The sequence below is a fragment of the Mus pahari genome, chromosome 9, assembly GCF_900095145.1.
Source record: "Mus pahari chromosome 9, PAHARI_EIJ_v1.1, whole genome shotgun sequence".
NCBI lineage: Eukaryota > Metazoa > Chordata > Mammalia > Rodentia > Muridae > Mus > Mus pahari.
Window position 1 is genome coordinate 60,135,286 of NC_034598.1, and position 19,703 is coordinate 60,154,988.

At 43.4% G+C, this 19,703-nt stretch overlaps 1 protein-coding gene and 1 non-coding gene across 4 annotated transcripts in view; both read right to left on the bottom strand.

The window, feature by feature from the left end:
• Positions 1 to 19,703, bottom strand: part of Ptprb (protein tyrosine phosphatase receptor type B) — a 108,378-nt gene that overhangs the window by 34,443 nt on the left and 54,232 nt on the right. For all 3 annotated transcript variants that reach the window (XM_029542218.1, XM_029542217.1, XM_021204663.2), the window contains 9 exons: positions 18,367 to 18,633; positions 15,068 to 15,331; positions 9,809 to 10,072; positions 9,006 to 9,269; positions 7,533 to 7,796; positions 7,039 to 7,308; positions 4,636 to 4,899; positions 1,842 to 2,105; positions 710 to 991 (listed from right to left, as the gene is read on the bottom strand). In XM_029542218.1, the coding sequence (XP_029398078.1) occupies positions 710 to 991; positions 1,842 to 2,105; positions 4,636 to 4,899; positions 7,039 to 7,308; positions 7,533 to 7,796; positions 9,006 to 9,269; positions 9,809 to 10,072; positions 15,068 to 15,331; positions 18,367 to 18,633 (2,403 nt within the window). The remainder of the gene's footprint in view (positions 1 to 709; positions 992 to 1,841; positions 2,106 to 4,635; positions 4,900 to 7,038; positions 7,309 to 7,532; positions 7,797 to 9,005; positions 9,270 to 9,808; positions 10,073 to 15,067; positions 15,332 to 18,366; positions 18,634 to 19,703) is intronic.
• On the bottom strand, positions 7,966 to 8,102 carry LOC115064705. Its single transcript, XR_003844537.1, has one exon. It is a non-coding gene; the product is annotated as a small nucleolar RNA SNORA4 (small nucleolar RNA).

Below are 19,703 nucleotides of genomic sequence, written 5' to 3' on the forward strand. Positions count from 1 at the left end.
TGTCAACTCTGCTGAAAGGGCAAGAACTACAGTGACTCGTGATCCTCCCCATGCTAACGTCCACCGCCCTTCTCCAGTCTCTCCTACGGAAACCTAGACGGAACCTACCCACGTATTCTCTGCTGTCGGCTCGGGGTGACTTTCCAAAATGTGACTATGCCTGTGATGCCTCTGTGACTATGGGGCAGCCTGACTTTGAGTGAAGGTCCCACACTGACAGCCCAGCAAATAAGCCGTTTGGAGTAGGCTCTCTTGATGCCTGAGCTCCGTCCAGTTAAGGTTCCTCAAATCTAGTCTCTCAGCAGTTTATTTTCTCTACATATTCTCCATTTCTTGTTCCGCCTCTACCTGGTGAATTCTGCTCCTCTCTAGGTTTCAATCTAGATGTTTCTTCTTTCGGGAAGCCTCCATGCTTTTGGGTCCCATGCCTCTGACATGAATTCAGTGACATTTGCTTCCCTTTCACACCCAAAATACAACTGTCTGTCAACAATACTACTTTCCACCCACGATGTATGAGGGCAGGGATTACCCTTTTGCTGTTAGTGCACTGCTGTTAGCTGAATGAATGAAAAGAATCAAAGGCGGTATCTACCTGCATCCAAGGCCCGCTATCTCTAATTAAATCGTGGATTCAACCCGACCCCTGTCTGAATCATTCGGTCCCCCCATCCCGTCTGAAACCCAAGATAAGAGAAACAAGCCGTACTTGTCCTCACAGACCCAGAAATTGGTTTGCTGTAGGTTTTCCAGGAGTCCCCGCTCACGGTCTTGACGCTGAATTGGTAGGACCTCCCTGGGCGAAGCCCGTGCACAATGCGTCCTTCTGACTTTCTGCTGCTGTAGGGGTTGAAGATGGTAAGCGCATCTCCAGGGGACCACTGCAGCTCAAAGTCATCGTAGTCAGTCCAGTCTGGGGGTCCCTTCCAGGTGATGGCCAAGGAGGTGTTCGCAACATCGGCGAATGACAGAAGACTCGGAGGACTTGGGGCTAGACGCAAAATAAAACAACAACAACAAAACCCCACACAATCAGATTTGAGACATAACGGAGTCAGAACATTGAGTGACATCAGATCTACTCTAATGTATGGAGAGATAGCATGATAACATAGATGTAGATACTTTCTTTTATAGTAACTATCACAAATAAGGCACTGTTTAACATTTTATATGTCTTTTCTTAAATTCTCATAACCATACTTTCTTTACGAGGTGCTACTGTATATGAATGTACCCCAAGTGGGTTATGTATATAGGAAAATATTCCACCATATTTGGAAGCAATAGGACTGCATTTCAGAGACAATTCTGTCCAATTTCAGATAATCTTGTAGACTGGCTCCAAGGTGGGATACAGATACATCTGTGTGCACCCAAGGTGTAATAGCATACAGGAGAGACTAGTCCATAGCAAAAGAGTGACGGAGCATGTCATTATCCTCATTTTTCAGATAAGAAAACAGAGGCTGAGACACACGATGACAGACCTTGCTTCATGCATGTGAGCGACGGCAAAAAACTAAGAACCTAGTGATTCTTACACAAAGCTTGGTTTATCATCTCGGTTTATCTTAGCATTGTGCGTGTGCACTACATGCGGACATGTGCATGCCCCATCTGTGTATGTATGTGTGTACACATGCACACCTACACTTGAGTGAGTGTGTGACACAGAGAGAGACAGAGACAGAAAGGGAGAAAGAGGGAGTTGGGGAGGGAGGGAGAGGGGAAGGGAAGGAAAGAGAGATGGAGAGGGAGGGGGAAAGAGCGAGAGGGATTTTATCATTAAAATCATAATTAAGATACATCCTTAGAAGTCACTTGACTGGGCTTCTTACCTGTTCTGCCCTCCCCTGTGACTTTATTGCTGAGGTCCCCACTGTGAGTCACCACATATAGGGTGTATTTCCTTCCAGGAACGAGACCTTGAAAACGCCACTCTGTCACGTCCTTTTCTTTCCAGTTCTCCTTCTTCGTGCCATTGGGATTGTAGAGGATCAGCTCATAGAAGTCAAAGTCCCCGGAGACTGGACTCCAGCTGAACCAAAGGCTGTCTGTCATGTTCCGATTGGAGCCCTTGAGATGGTTCACAGCAGCTGGGACTGAAAGCAGAGACACTCTCGCTGAGAACAAGACAGGCACAAACCCATGTGGCCCACAGGTGAGAATGGGAGCCGTGCTGGGAACACAGTTCGGCTGTATGCACCGTGGACATAGTTCTTGATGATGGTTCAGACTGCTCCTGTTGGGCTCATGTGGGCAGTGATGGATATAAACTAAAATGAGTCAGAGCAGGGGGCAATTCCTCATAATTATTCAGCAGTTATTAACACCAGACAGAAGTGTGCCAGGAATCTTCTAGAATACTCAGAAAATGGTTTCAGCATCTCTTAGCCTGATTGACCTCTCTGACAGCCACCATCCTGTAGCCACCCTGAGTCTCTTTACTGCCCTATTTACCTTTAGGGCCTCAGTTATATCATTATTTTTTCAAAGTCTGTATGGACATAACCTCAGTTTAGGAAAAGAAGCATTCAGAGTCCTTTCTACTATGATATAAACCAGCCATAACACTGTTGTGCATAGTTTTAAAAAATGAGCCACACTTGCCCACCCCCATGGCCAACCCTAATCAGCCATCTTGCCCTGGTTCCCATGGCCAGCCTGCTACCAAGCCACTCCAATCAAAAACCTGCTCCCAAGCTAGCTCTCTTGGTCTCCACTTGCTAAGCTGACAGAACCAGGCTTTCCTGAAATGCCTGGAGCCATCATTCAGTCCCCTTAGCCCCATGAAATAATAACACTAGAGACTTTTATCAGCCAGATTTATAATGGTAACTCTCCAACCCCCAAATAAAAAACACAGAACTCAACTGATAAAAAATTCAAGTTGCACACCTAGATTGGGCAAACATACCCTACATTACTCTACTGCCCATCTATGAAATCCCTAGCCACTTGTGGCTTGTCCAGGCCTTGTGGGTCAGCTCCATCTTCATCTCCTTCTCCATTCAACTTGTCTCTCTTGGACTTCATCTCGTCTGACCCTTCTCTTCTCCCCTTCTCTTCCTGATCTGCCTTCCTATCTTTGCCCAGTGACTGGCTTCTTGTCATCTTTATCAGCCAATCTAATAACTAGAGGAAATTCCCCTACACAACACTACCTGCTCCACGGGTATTTATTTCAGCTGTTATTCTTTGGATAATGAGGATTTACTGGGGACTCTTTTTCCCGCTCTCTAATATGGAATCTTTCTATGTAGCTCAAATCCTTAAACTCGTTCTGCTCTCTCTGCAGCCTCCTGAGTGTTGGGGGTGAAGGTGTGTACCACCATGGATACACACATCTCCCATTTTCTGTTTATTGATGGTTCAATTTCGCCTGACCAAGCATAGTGATAATAGTTGTAAGATCTAGGCAATGCTGTTTGTGGTCGGGCTTGTCATGGCTCTTTTTCAGCTCCCTTGGGGGACAAGTAGACACTTTCCATTGAACGTCCTTGGCATTCTTTCTTAACACTTCTCGTTTCACCTTCTGATCTCAGCTGAAATGTCCTCTGTTTAAAGTAATGCCCTGTTCTGCTAAGCCATGGCCTGGACACGCTCATGTCATGGAATTTAAACTCTTCTATCCCAACTGTGGTAGTTTGAGTTGCCTTGGCCCATAGGGAGTGGTATTGTTAAGAGGTATGAGCTTGTTAGGGAACGAGTGTCACTGTGAGGGTGGGCTTTAAAGCTCCTCCCAGTACAGAAGAGCCAATCTTCTCCTAGCTGCCTTCCAATCAAGGTGCCAGAAATCTCTACTCCTTCTCCAGCTCCACGCCTGCCTGGATGCTGCCATACTTCCTGCCGTGATGATAATGGACTGAACCTCTGAACCTGTAAGCCAACTCCAATTACATGTTGTCCTTGTAAGAGTTGTCTTGGTCATGGTGTCTCTTCTCAGCAATGGAGACCCTAAGACATCAACCCTCTCCTCTCCTCTATCCTGAGGCTGTCTAAGATCAGGAGCTTATCTTTCTTGGTTATTTCTATTTTCCAGGAGTCACATACCTGGCACCTCAAAGCACTGAAAAGCAATTGTCAAACGACAAAGAAGCTGGAAAAATTCAACATATTTACAGCCCAGAGAGATTTCTGTATCCTGTTTTCCTGGAGCTCTTGTTCATTTTAGCTAGAGCTGTTTCCAACACACAGTGGTCAGGTGAGCATGCATACATTCATGTGTGTGTGTGTGTGTGTGTGTGTGTGTGTGTGTGTGTGTATGTGATTTGTAGATACAAAGTTGACCTTCTGTGGACCTGCTCTGACCTCAATCTATTCATTGTAGGAAGTTGCCGGACATACTTTGACTAGAGCCGTGATGGTTACCACCCTATTTTGAATAGTTTGCTGGCAAGTAGAGGAATTGTGTTAAGTTTTCATGAACCCCACCAGATAACAGGAACAGTAGTCACTGGAATAAGAAGACATAACTCATACCTAGACTGTGTTAGGGCCAAAGTTTCAAGGTCACACATTCACATAAAGTTCCACTCTGGACAGAATTGGGAAGGATGAACAACCGAGGCTGAGCCGGTGGATCCTGTGACACCTCCCTTGCAATCGTTACTGTTTGGGCCTGGGTCTTACCTGTTCTGCCGAATATAAAGGACTCATTGGACAGCTCCCCACTGTGAGTGACAATCACCATCTTGTACATTCTGCCTTGTAGCAAATTCTGGAAAGAGAAGCTCTGGACTAGCGGGTCAACTTGAGCTCGTTCCTGAAGAGTTCTGTCTGGGTTGTATAGGAAGATGTTGTACCAGCTGAGTTCACCCTCTGAGGCGGTCCAGCTGAAGGACAAGTGTCTACTGGAGTTCTCTGTGATCCTCAGGTTGGTGACAGCTGCTGGGACTGAAAGAGTCAAGGAATAAGAGAATGGGTCAGCATTTTGCCATGTCCCTGACACATCCCAGGATCAATACCTTGGTGGACACATTCAACCCCAAACACATTATCCCTGCCTTTAAGATACGGTGACTTCCAATAGATGCAAGCAGCAGGCTCCTAGCATGGATTTCCATATAAGACTTTAGTGTCAACCCTTTCCAGCTGATATTCTTGGCTCTGATTTTTACAAGTCTGTGGCCCAGACAAATATTTATGTGCTTTGGGGAAAACTTGGGGCAGTGGTTCTCAGTCTGTGGGTTGCGACCCCCACCAGGGTCCCAGATCAGATATCCTAAATATGAAATGTTTGCATTGCCATTCACAACAATAGCAAAATTACAATTATGAAGTAGCAGCGAATATAATTTTATGGTTGGGGGGGGTCATCGCAACATGAGGAACTGTATTAAAGGGTCGTCCTAGCATTAGGAAAGTTGAGAACCACTGCCTGAGGGCATCACAGCCAGTGTTTGTATTGCTAAATCACAGTCTCTGTTTACTATATTGCCGAACAAGGAGCATGTATTGAGAACAGAGAGCCATGCTCATAAATTTCACCACTAGCCGCACATCTACATGTCAAAGAAGTGGAGTTCCATTAAGTTTAAAACCTGTGAGTCTGAAGATATGTATGGTGGCTGAGAAACTGTTCATCCCCAGCAGCTGTGGGGTCAAGTACAAGCCCATACACTGTGTTCAGGACAAGTGGCACGCCCATTACTTGTGAGGGCTTCAGCTGTGAGATCCTTTTGTCATTGAACACTCATCAATAAATCTGACTCCCTGCCCACAAAAAAACAACAAAAACACAGAGTCCCAAAAGTAAAGAAACAGAATATTTGTAAGTTACTGATGCCGAAATGTATAGTTGACAAACAGCTACAAAAGAACAAGAAACTGGGACTGGAAATTATCATCACAGATACTTTTTAGATAGAGATCTAAGACAGATACAAGATATGATTAGATAGTTCTTTAGGGGACATTGCTCTAGACCTTAGTGGGAAGTTCTCTGCTTTCTTCTCATTCATTATGATGCTGGCCAAATGTTTCTTATATACAGCGTCTATTATGCTTCTGGATCCAATGTGTTCACTTTTTTTTAAAATCATGAAGACATTTGAATGGTTGTGAATGCTTTATTTATTTATTTGTTTATGTATGTATGTATGTATGTATGTATGTATGTATGTATGTATGTATGTATGTTATGGAAACACTACACACAGATTTGTATATGTTGAACTATCCTACCATCCAGGGGTTGAATCCTCTCCATTACAGTGAATGTACACTGCTCAGTTAGAATTGCTAGTGTTCTGCTGAGAAGTCCCACGTCTGTACCCATTAGGGATATTAGTCTATAACCTTCTCTTCTTATTGTATCCTTATCTGGTTTTGGTTTCAGAGTAGCACAGTTACAGGTGACTAGTCACAGATGAGGAAGCATCGGAGAACTAGAGAGAGAGAAAACTTCAGCACTGGCTCCCCTAGGCCGAGATAGGCCCTCATATAGCTGGCTGACGGGCAAGGTAAGTGGTAACTGTTGGGTTGGGGCTCACTTGAAGTCCTGGCACAAGAGTCCTCAAAAGTTGGAGGGAGCAGAAGATCAGAGAAACAGATATAGAGGCTGAAATGACATCATTACTGGACCACACTAAAAGCCAAGGGATGTTAGAAAGACCAGGGATGGATTTCTACCCCCAGAACCTAGAAAATATACTTACATATGTTGTAAAACATGTAAAATACGTTGTCAGGTGGTAACCTGATATCTTCTTTTAGCTCCAGCATCTAACTTTGAGGACTATATGCTAACACATTTACACCATTTCAAATGGTTAAATCTGCAGTAAAGTCAGCTTCAGCTATCGTCAACTACTAGTGCCAATTTTAATGGCAAATCAGAATTGGAGTATTGTGCACTAAAGCCTACATGGGCTGGCTGACCCATCAGTGTGTCAGTGTGATATCAGGATGAATTTGATGACTACATCAAGAGCTATGCATCTTCTCCCACCATGGCCTCCGGTGTAGACCTGATCGTGTCTACACCGTGGTACCCAGAGGCGATAGCTGGTCCAACACGGGAAGTTGTATTACCTGTTCGGCCGTCAGCCTGGGCTTCTTTACTAAAGAGGCCTCCACTGACAGTCAGGATCTGCATCTTATATTTCTTGCCTGGCGTCAGATCTTCAAATTTGTGCTGTCTTGCCGTAGCTGGCTCTGACGTGTTGCTCAAAAGAATTCCATTCTCATTTAGAAGCAGGATATCGTATCTTTCTGCCACACCAAGGGCTTTCTGCCAACTTACTGTTAAGGAATTACTGCTGTATGCATTGTCTGCGACGACTCCCTGGACAGACGCTGGGACTTCAAAGAAACAAGAGAAGCAAGAACACTCAGGCTCGGCCACTCAGGGCAAAGTACTCCACTGTGAAAAATTCTCTAAAATCATAGTGCACCACTATACTTTCCCCAAATACACTTAGGTAGTTTAAAATTTGATTTTCATCAGTTAGCTAAGCCCATTCGCTGTTCCACTGCAGAGAACTGTGGGACACTCTCATTTGGGTCTTTACCAGCTACATGCTCACCTGTCTGTCCGAGCGCATCTATCTGGTTTCTCAGGGACCCACTGACAGAAATAATGGCGATCCTGTACTTGGCTCCAGCCTCCAGCCTGTGGAACGTGTGCTCTGAGGCATGCTTGGGAATGGTCTGAGAGTCAATCTTCTCATTCTGTCTGAATGCAGATACCACATAGGAGTCAACATCCCCGCCACCAGGGCTCCAGGTTACCATCAGCCTATCTGTGGCTCCGTTGGCAGAAATGTGAACGTTTTTGACAGTGCTGGGGACTGAAAGAGAAAAGAAACGTAAAACCATCTTAGGAAATGAACGGTGGGAATGCTCAGCTAAAGTCTCTAAGGTTGGCTGTGGGCGTGGCTAAGTGCTATAGCACTTGCCAATCATTGCAAGGCCTTGGGTTCTATCCCTAGTGCCTCCCAGGTCATGCTTTTTTTCTTCAGTGAAGACCACAATATAGTAATGCACCATACTAAGTGGTAAAGCCTCCTGTAGAGTGTGGTCTTACTCCTTCTGCCAAATAGCCTGGATTGGTCAAGTTTACAGGTCACACTTTTTAATGTTTTAACATTTACTGAAAGATTACATGTGAAAAAAGAGTGCCTATCTTTTTCCTGACTCTTCCACCCAAATAGAAGTTAAGGGGAGAAAGTTCAGATTGGAGAGATGGCTCAGTGGTTAAGAGCACTAACTGCTCTTCCAGAGGTCCTGAGTTCAATTCCCAGCAACCACATGGTGGCTCACAACCATCTGTAATCGGACTGGATGCCCTCTTCTGGTGTGTCTGAAGACAGCAACAGTGTACTCACATACATTAAATAGATAAATAAACAAATATTTTATTTAAAAAAGGAGGAGTGAGGGTGGGGGAGAAAGTTCAAGGCCAACAAAGAGAAATGAAAACAGTAGCCGTATATGGTTAGGCACATATTGAGGGCTTGTTAGACTGTTTGTATCCAAGCCTTGGTTTTTTGTATTTACTCACTATGTGATAATAGGGAAATTATTTAACCTCCATATATTTCTTCATAAGAAAACCATACCAGTGGTGATAATAGGAAGATGTCGTAGGGCTGGGTAGACTGGGCAGAGATGCTCTGCTGTAGGGATGTCCTCCAAGAAGCTGCCAACTTGCATTATTAAATAATTGCAACAGCTCCTCAATGGATCCCAAAGAACTGACTCCCCATCGGGAGAGTTATGTATCAAATATTTAATATAGACTATGTGTCCCTGGAGCCCCAGCTAGGCATGTCCACTCAGTGTCATTTCTCTGAAAGGTCCCCGGCCACCTCTGTGTCCTTTTATTAATTAATCCTTTTATTAATCCTTCCTTGACAGTGCCGTTATCACAGTGAGGACAGCTTTCTGTTTCTTGCAGTTTCTCACTTGTCCAAGTCTTACTCTAAACCCTTGCCCTAACCAAACATCTTCAGCACATCACCGTGTCCGCTCGGGCTCAGGAAAGCACTTCGATTTACCTGTGAGTCCTTCAATGAAGGCTGACTGCTGGACATCGCCACTGATGGTCAGGACAAGGATTTTGTAATGGCGTCCGGGTGTGAGCGCGGTGAACTGATACCCAGTTGCTGTGTTCACAAGGTGAATAGGTGGGAAGACCTTCATGTCGTTGAAGAGCAGCTGGACCTCGTACTGATCAACATCCCCATTGGCTCTTGACCAAGTCACATGGAGATCCTCCGTACTCCTGTTGAGAAGGGTGAGGTTCTTCACAGGCTCTGGGACTGGAGAGAGGAATGAGAAGATATTTCAAGAACAGGGCTGATCAAGTTTACCTACACAATCTATAAATCACACTCAAGGAACTGGCAAACACATCTCCCCCCCCCCCCGGAAAAACCCAGAGTTACTTCATGCATAATTAAACAAGAAAAATTGAAAGCAACTACTTAAATCGTGATTGCTTTCCCCTGACATAAATCTTACATGCTGAACGTTGGGAGAATATAATTATAAAATGAGTTATGATCTCAATCAGAAGATAAAACAAGATGTCTAGAGTGTTGTCGCCTTGACACAAGAAGTCAAAGAAGAAAAATGAAATGCTTGTTTTCCTCCCTCCCTCACACACTTGCTTTTATCTACCAATAAATGTTCAATAATTGTATGCCATTGCTCGGATGAATGGGGTAAGCCCCAGGTGAGAGTTATTGGGACTAAAGTGACTAATCAGGAAACAGAAAAAACTCAGGTTTTACATGACGGTACTCAATGACCTTCAAGTCCAGTTGCCCACCTGTCCTTCACCCTGCCCCTCACTTACTTGTTCTCCCTGTCCCTTGTTCACTGGCTTCATATTGTCCACTCTTTGTACTGACAGTGATGCTGTACAGGCGTCCAGGGACCAGCTTAACAAATACACACTCATTTTCTGACTTGGGGATGTTTTTGGTTTGAATGAAGCTTTCACTGTTTTTGATGGTGACTTCATAGCGGTCAAAGTCTCCGGTGGCATGCACCCAGGACACCTTTAAGTAGTCGCTTCTGGCAGAGTTGCTAACACTGATTCCCTGGACCTTGTCAGGCACTGGGAAGAGAACAAGAAAAGCTTTAGTGACTCAGGGAAAGCAGTTGATCACAGATGACACAGATGCCAGAGACAATAAAACAAAGTCGCTAATTTTTAATCATATGCTTTTAAAAGATAAATCTCAGACCTATACATCAGAAAGGGGAAAGATGGTTATGTTACTTAAAATGATCTTTTGGAAAAAAAACCCCAATGAATGCATTCCAATCTAATAAACGACAAACAGATGTTATCTTATGAGATGGAACATTAACCATAATAACTAGCGCCTAATAGGAAAGATGATGCAGATATTAATGATCACAGCATACCTTGGTTACTCAAGTTATCAAGAAAAGTACAGCCGGGTGTGGTGGCGCACGCCTTTAATCCCAGCACTCGGGAGGCAGAAGCAGGCGGATTTCTGAGTTCGAGGCCAGCCTGGTCTACAAAGTGAGTTCTAGGACAGCCAGGGCTATACATAGAAACCCTGTCTAGAAACACCCCCCCCAAAAGAAAAGAAAAGAAAAGAAAAATACAAAAAACCCAAGAGGAAAATGGAAAAAGGTAAACATATATGAGTTTATATACATATATAAACATGTATGAGTGCATATATAAACAGGTATCAGTGCATATACAAACATGTATGAGTACATATATAAAAATGTATAAGTGCATATACAAACATGTATGAGCACATATATAAAATGTATGAGTACATATAAAACATGTATGAGAACATATATAAGCATGTATAAGCACACATATAAACATGTATGAGTACATATTTAAAGAGATGTTCTGAGTCATTAATCACCAAAGAAACTCAAATTCAGACCCCAATGCAATAATATTCTGCATTCCTTTGGCAAAATAGAAAACAGACACAGCCAGCTATGAGAAGGGGCATTTTTCATGTCCTTCTCATGCATGTTTATATAAGCACTTATACATGCTTATATATTTACTCATGCATGTTTATATATGCACTTATGCATGTTTATATATTTACTCATGCATGTTTATATATGTACATACACAGAGGTCAGATAATGAACTGTTTGTTATGCATACACAATGAGATATTACATATACAGATCCCACTATTAATTTCTTAAGTCAAAACACAAGCATTTGGGTCTCTTGCTTTTAATACCAAAACAGGAACTGTGAGTGAATCTAAGTAACATAATGATAACTTTGAAAATTTAAATCCCTGAAAGATTACATACTTCTTACGTGCATAAGAAGCCTTCTTATGTTAAAACAACTGAAACAGTTAAACCCTGTTAGGGTAGGACTATATGCAAGTCAAGCAACGCACTGAAGAAATAGGCAGCTATTGTGGAGTGGATTAGTCAGCGGTGCACCACATGACTGTGTGCGCCATGTGACTGTGTGCACCACGTGACTGTGTGCGCCACGTGACTGTGTGTGCCACGTAACTGTGTGCACCACGTGACTGTGTGCACCACGTGACTGTGTGCACCATGTGACTGTGTGCACCACGTGACTGGATGCAGATCACAGTCAAAGTCCTAGCTGGCTTTTATTTTAAATTTGTAAAAATTTACTAGCTGGATGCCTAGAAAAATCAAAGAGTCAACTGATGCATACTTTTATGAAGCAAAAATTATGACTAACGCTCTTTTGTAAACCCAAGGCTCCTTCTAGTAGATATATAAAGGAATGGCTCCCTGGGCTGACGTTTTTCCTTCTCCATGAGCAGGAAAATGCATTTTACCAGGAACACTGCAAAATGAAGCCATTCTGATATTAACGATGGTCTAGTTTTCAACTTAGGGTTGAATTTTAATTCAATAATAAATTCCAACTTTTCTCTCTCTCTCTTGTGTGTGTGGAATGTATATACATATTGCATGGTGTGTGGAGTGTGTACATGTGGGGTGTGTGTGTATATGTGGTATGTGTGAGTGTGTGTGGTGTGTATGTATGTGGCATGTGTTTGAGTGTGTGTGAGTGTGTGTGGTGTGTGTGTGGTGTGTATGTGGTATGTGTGTGAGTGTATGTGGTGTGTATGTATGTGGTATGTGTGTGAATGTGTGTATGCATGTGTGGTTATGTGTATGTGTGTGTATGTGTGTGCATATATGTGTGTGCATGTAAACATAGAGGCCAGAGACTGACATCTTCCTTGATTGCTCTTCAGCTCAGTTTCTGGGAGAGGTTCAGTTTTCGAACTGAACCTAGAGCTTGTCAGTCTGGCCAGTGAGCTCCTCCTAGCTGTCTGTCTTCCCCAGCCCAGGCAATGTGCTACTGGTACAGATGTGAGTCACCGCGCCAGGCTTTGACGTGGGTACTGGCGATCCAAACTTTGGTCCCCATACCTGCTTGGTGGTCATTTTGTTGACTGAGCCATCTTCCCAACTACAGTCTGTTTCTAGTTGACTAGGGCCAGCCATGCATTGAAGGGACTTGATCCAGAGCACTAAGCCCCTGCTCCAATTCGCTGTCTTTTTTAGCTCTTTTGAGCACCTCTAGGCCTGTAGGAGTTTGGCTTACGTCACAGGATGTCTCATCTGGCATGTGCCAAGACCATGGCCTTTTCTTCTACTTTCTCCCAAATTATAAAACAGCCAGAAATTCCATCATTTTGGCACCTAAACTATATTTCCCCATGAGGCGTTTACACAGGCTGTATTAATATCTCTTGTTGGATTATATTTACGAGTCAGGTTTATATTAGAACGTGGTGCACCCCAGGCCCGGAACAAAACCAGGGCTTTACCTGAAACCAATTACAGTTCTCTTAGCATTTATCCACTGCAGAGATGGGAAATTCTGAAATGGCACTGCATGTGCGGACCAAGACTGGTCAGTGATCTAAGCAATTTACTGACAGCAAAGCAATTAGTGCAGGAAGAAGAAGTAGCCGAGCGTGAGGCTAAGTCAATAAGGGGCTCTCCAGGTGGAGCTGGAAGTCATATGTGAGCTGCTTTAATGCATGGAGGGAGGATGTGACACGGGATTAGAAATGCTCGTCCAAACAGAGAAGAGCATTAGCAAAGTTAAAGAGCGTGAAGACAGCCCAAATGAGGAGGACAGCAGCTCAGGCACAAGTCCTCAGTTAGAGTCATTGGCTTCTGCCAGCCAAGGACCAAATCCCAATTCACGCTTGTGAAAGAGTCACGATGCTGCTCTGAGCAGAAAATAGCTTTTGTCACATTTGGGAAGATCTTAGCACAAGGCCTTACAGTATGAGAGTCACGTGGCTAGGGAATGCTAACCGGCAGTGGGTGGGAAGTCGTAGGTTAGTAGTCAGGAGACATAGCCTTCATTTCTAGTCAATTTTAGGCCCAGGGTTGATCGATATGATGGTCAGACATAAGATTACTCTGGAAGTGAAAAGTGTGGCTTTTCTGATCTAAGTCATGATTGTAATTATCAGCATAATTAAACTTTAGGTTATCTGGTAGGTTGAGATAATCTCTGTTCCCAGTGAGCGCTTCTAAGTAAGGTGTGACATAATGCCTGGACTCTAGCACAGTGCAGACATGTGACTTTGGAAAAGCTACACTTTGTTTCTGGGAGTTTCGTCATCTCCCAAATCAGAAGATGGAAGGACCATTTCAATGCAAGCATTCTGTAATAATGTAAACAGGGGTTTCTTAAGTGGGGAGAGAGGACACAAGGTATGGGCATGAGACCCGGTAAAAATATCGTTTCTCCTTAAGACTCGGGGGCTACAGTGCCGGCTAAGAGTGCTTCCTGCTCTTACAGAGGACCTGGCAGCTGGCACATCACGACTGGCAGCTCCAGCTCCAGGGCATGTAACACCCTCTTCTAGACTCCATGAGCCCCTGTGCTCACATGCAAACATCTACCGGAAGATACATATAATTAAACGATACTAAAGATTAACGATACATAAAAAGAAACTGCCAGCCCTTTTTACTCTGCACATCTTCAGGGGTTACTATGTTTCTAGAGTCTTCCTAGGGGCTACCAGGTGGAAAACCTTGATTCTGACGATTGGTCTACCAGGAACTACCAAGTCCCTGCTCAGCCCCAGCATCTGAGCTCACTAACAGGGTGACATCATTGTCCTGTATGAAAAAGAACAGTTTCATGTGCAAGAGTCACCCCAGAGTCTAGTGGAAAGGACTTGACAGAAAATGATGTCAGCCTTAAGCAGAAAGTTCAGAGGTAAACCTCAGAAAGCACCAATGTATCTGAAAGTGATGGTTCTCTATATTTAGTTCCTTCCAATACATCAAAGTCCTGACCATCGTAGGCTGAGTTGTGCTCCCTAGTCTAGGGACTATAAAGGATCACATTTTTACCTTGTGTTTAAAGAGCACACAGTAGTCTTGACCATCACATATTTTGGGAAAGATTATAAAACCAAGAGACTTTTAGGCTCTGGAATGGAACAGAGCTAAGTTTAAGTCCAAGATCTAAAACCTCTGGCTGCTCCACAGTAACAAATCATTGGGCACATGACTTAACTGGCTTAAAACTTGGTTTCCAGGCCAGGCAGTGGTGGTGCACGCCTTTAATCCCAGCACTTGGGAGGCAGAGGCAGGTGGGTTTCTGAGTTTGAGACCAGCCTGGTCTACAGAGTGAGTTCTAGGACAGCCAGGGCTACACAGAGAAACCCTGTCTTGAAAAAACAAAAACAAAAAACCAAACCAAACAAAAACTTGGTTTCCTAATCTGTAAAATGGGGATAATATTGCCCATCTCAGAAAGGAACGTGTAAGGATTAGTTAATGCATGTGAACCCACAATCCAGTAGCCAAAAAGCACTCTCAAAACAAAAATATTTGTTATCCTATATTTAAATATAATATGAATTCCAACTATGAAAAGTAGGGAAGTCTTCCTGTAAATGTAACATCTGCTCAGGTACCGAATTTCTTCAGTCAAAATAGGAAGACTCCAGGGCAATTTTGTGATGTTAGTGGCCTTTTGTTCAGGATCACTGCAAGTCCTTGTTGCCCAGAGTCACACAGTCTCTGTGGAGCTCTGTACCCTCATAACCCTTACCTGTCCGTTCCTCGCTGAAGGAGTGACTTGCATAATTGCCACTCTTGGTGGTTATGGTGATGTTGTAGAGGCGGCCTGGGGTGAGGGAGCTGAAGGCACACTCGCTGACAGATTTGGCAATGATGAGGAACTGAACTACCTTGCCCTCGTGGGAGAGGGTCACCACGTAGTGATCCACTTCTCCAGGTGCTGGCAGCCAGGAGACACTGAGGTAGTCATTCCGGCCGGAATTGTTGACTGTCACTCCACTCACGCTGGACGGGACTGTGAGTTCGAACCAGGGGGAAAGTCGTCAAAGAAAACAAAAGCAGAGGTCTGAGTTAACCATTGCACTCAATAAAAACCGGGCGCTGGGAGAGCTGAGGTGGTTGGACTGGAAGTTATGGAGGTACCAGGGTCCCAAGTGACTTTAGGAAGATAAACTCTCTTCCATCAGAAGGCTGATGAAAGAAAAACACAAGGAGGGCCTTGAGGTGCCTCATGACTCACGCACGCATGCCGCCATTGTGACTTTATGGGGTTTCTGGGTGAGGGGCAACGTTTTCAGAGGTATTTTATGTGAATGAGCCAAGACGGTCTCGGTAGGAAAGGGAACACATTTTAGAGGTTCAAGTGAATCGGTTTGAACCAAACTCACCCAAAACAACCAACCAACCAACAACAACAACAACAACAACACCCAAACAAATAAAAACCAAAGATATTTGAGGGTAAAGGAGAAAAAATTCCATGGATTTTTCTGAAGTATTTAGACTGTGTTAACCTTTGACTTTCATGTTTTATTTATTTATTTATTTATTTCTGGCGAATTTAATAGAAAGCACAGCAGGAGGCCCTGCTGTCCCTTTGGAAAGCGTTTTCTGCCCTCTAGTGGCCACAAGCCTAAAAGTGCATGCTGGAAACCTGTCCCTCCGTCACAGCTTTCTCTGCTGTGACTGACTGGGCAAACCATCTCTTTGATGTTAAAATTACCATTTGTTTGTATCGGTTAGAGATCAATGCTCCAAATGTTCACTAAGAAGCTTGTGTTTTTTTCATATGTATAAAAATGGAACAGATAAACCTTAAGGTTTTCCCTGCCTACAAGGTAGAAATGAGGAGTTAGTAACTGGGGAGTACTGAATAAAAACGTTCATTATGCATCGGAGGCAAGCGCTAAGACACAGAACTGCCTTTGGAGATGGCAGACCAAACTCCCAGAGTGTGCGCAGACTGCGCGCCTGTTTTCATCAAGGGCGGTTTAACGTTCAGCTGGTTATTTTCATATATTTATCAGGACTACTACATCACATGCAAAAGATAGGATTTGACCTTGGTGAAGCCTCCTTATGGTCTAATATGTCCTGATTTTTATGAATTAAGCTCCAAGTCTGTCATATACACAATTGATGAGCGGTGCATGGGCTGTTTAGAAAAGATAGAGTTACCAGGAGGAATTTTGCCAAAAGTATATCTCACTTGATCAAGACAAAATAGATTTAAGAGTTACTTGGTATTTCTCTAGAATGAACGTTTCTCTCAGATCAGGATTAGATGGATCGAATATATGACACTTTAAATTTTAGTGCCTCCCATTTTATCTAGGCTGGACATAAATGTTCTTGCATGCCTGTTTCAACTCTGTGAAAGTATATCCGAGATATAAGAAGACTTTTCAAAATCACTTGAATATTGAGCAATATATCAAGTGTTTGAAGGAATTACTAATGATTATCACGGAATCATTTTACAATGTGCTCTGTAAAAAACTGTACTAATGCAGGGAGCTTCTTAAATCTGTGTTCACTATGTGTGCACAGTAGGGTGGCTAGGGGCTTCTTTGTGTGTCACTGTGTGAACACAGTCGTGTCTCATTTTTCCTCTTTCTACGTCCAGGCCTAATGATCTGGGCCATGTCTGAGCTGTACCCCTATTCCCTGGAGAAGTGGAGAGAGCAACGGGAATCCAGAGGAAGGGAACTCTCACGTCCCAGGAGCCTGAGTCCCTCGTTTCTCTACTTGGAGAAGAACCCATATAAAGAGTTGACCAATCAGGAGCTGAGACAGGATGGGATTCAGTCTAACCAGACCGATGCAAGATGTACCTCACTGGAAGATGTATGCAAAGTCCTTCTTAACTGTACCACACTGAAGTGCAGTGCCAGGAACTATCACAAGAGAAGAAAGAGCGTGTCAGGAAAGACACTAGTGACAGTGTCTACTGTCACGGAACAAGAGCACTGGCACGCATCAGTGAGCTTCTACTGAGACCAAGAGCTCTGGCTTCAGTTTCTCAGCCACTCCCTGAAAGCTAAAGAAAGCCATGTTTTCTGGGTTAATTAAATCGGTGAGATGGATGATTTTGGAAAGAGATTTTTACATGACACCACACTTGGTAATTAGTATCTGAGTGTTGGGTTTATAGACTGAGAACCCCTGAAACCCAGCTTATATGATTACATAACATTAAGAGGTCAAGTTTATTGACCTGATTCTGAGTTTAGCCATAGTTATCAAAGCTTTGGTTGGGCTTTTTAATTTTTTTCCCTAAGAAACTCAGAACATAAATTTCACATATCGTGTGAAATAATAAGTCATGTACTTTCAATAGATTAGGTAGAAAAATTCCACTTCCTCTTCTGGTGCTGAGCCTCTCTGACAAAATAGCCTCAATGATACTTATTTGTCATCTTAGGTTGCATTCTATTCTGTAAGAAGCGTTGTTTAGTTGACATAGAACACTGAGCGAGCACTCGATGATGTTGCTTACAACACATAGATTGTGACTTTTACAGGGGCACATTTTATATTCCAGTAGTCCCAGCTGTTGGAAAGGCTGAGGCAGGAGGCTGGTAGGAGCCAAAGAGTTCAGAGCCAACTTGGGCAACACAGCAAGACTCGACAAATGCCACCTGAGAATTACATTAACTCAATTTTGACCTTGTCGAGTGGCTATCATCTTGCTCGAACCCTTGAAAATAAGACCATGGGTGTGGAAGATAGTTCATTACTTGTTCACTTTAATTGAAAAAGAAAACAAAAATTTTAAAAGAAAACAGCCCCCGAATAGAAAAAGCTCAGACACCAAGTGGTTATCATAACTTGAGATGTTTTTCTCATTTTGATGTGGTTATTGGAGATATGAGAAAGGTTCAGTCTTCTCTCCTGTTCTCACCCATCAGCCAGTTTCAATTCCAGGTACCTCTGGCACAGGAAGCTGGCTTTTTAGGAAGGAAACAGAGAGGCCTGACTTTAGGATGTTTTAAAAACTCCACACACCGAGGTCTCTGTAAGTTACAAACGCCTCTCTGCATTTCTTACCTGTTCTTCCTTCTGCCACCACCTGCCGGGAGGAGATCCCTCCACTCATCGTGGTCACCACCACGGAGTAGAGGCTGCCGGATTTCAGGGCTCGGAAGCTGTATCTGCTGGTGTCACTGGAAACACTCTCGTTCTTGACCACCACATTCTCATGGATCAGTAAAACTTGGTAGAACTCTACATCTCCCAGTGCCTTTGTCCAATTAGTGAACAGACTAGTGGTCATCCCTTGGTTGCTGACGTGCAGGTCGGTCACCTGGGCAGGCACTAAAGTGTGGGAGAGAGAGGACGAAACACATTGTGCTTAGCCAGCCAAGGCATGGTAAGAATAAGGGGTCAAAATGGAGACAGATTAAAGCGCTACAAATGATAACAACAACAACAATCACAACAACAACCACAACAACCACAACATGTTTTCTTTGGTTTTTGCCATGAGCTTTTCACCCTGTTCCTTGTGGCACCTGCTCCTCTACAGGGTTCAGCCACTTCAAACAGCAGCTCATACATCAGCTTTCAATTAATCGAAGGCAGTTCAGGTCTGCAGTGGGATAGCGCTTACTAACGAGCTTGGGCTTTGAATTTTGCATAATAAAGACTGATCCTTTAGAGAACTTTTACTTGATACGATTTTATCCATACGTATTCTACAAGAACACCAAACCATACCATCTACTCAAGCCAATGGCTGTTTCAGGGTGGCAACGGGATATTCTGTCAAGCTGGTGGTTAGGTTATGGGCTAGCCAGCTGGTCATTTCTTTATAAGTATATCCGCCAAAGGGCTATTGTCATTGTTTCTGACTATTCCATGATACTATGTGCTATGTAACATATAAAATTATAGTATTGGTAATTATCATAAGTAGTGAATGCTTGCTATCTTTTAGTTAGAGCAGAAGACAATTTAGAGGTCAGATTATCTACTATTCAAAAGTGTCTCTAAAATTGATTTCATATTTTCTTTACTAGTGGGAAGGCCAAAGATCAGAGAATATAAGCTTTTTAACTCACACCACAGCTTGACAAAATAATCAGCCAGATATCCGAGCTAGAGCTCTCTCACTCCTAAGCCTGTGACCTTCTAATTAACAGCTATTGGCATTTCTATCCCATCCATTAGTTAGTGACCACAGATATTGGATTCTCTTTGTGCTCCTTCCTTAAATCACAATTATCAGAGCTTCAGTGGGCCCCTCCTTAAAGCTCATTAGCTTTTAGATTAAGATGTGAACACATTCACTAAAAATGATAGCATATGTAGCTCAGTAGAACCGTCTGATTAAAAGTTTATATGGGAAGTGTACTGGGTAGTTTTGTGTCAACTTGACACAAGCT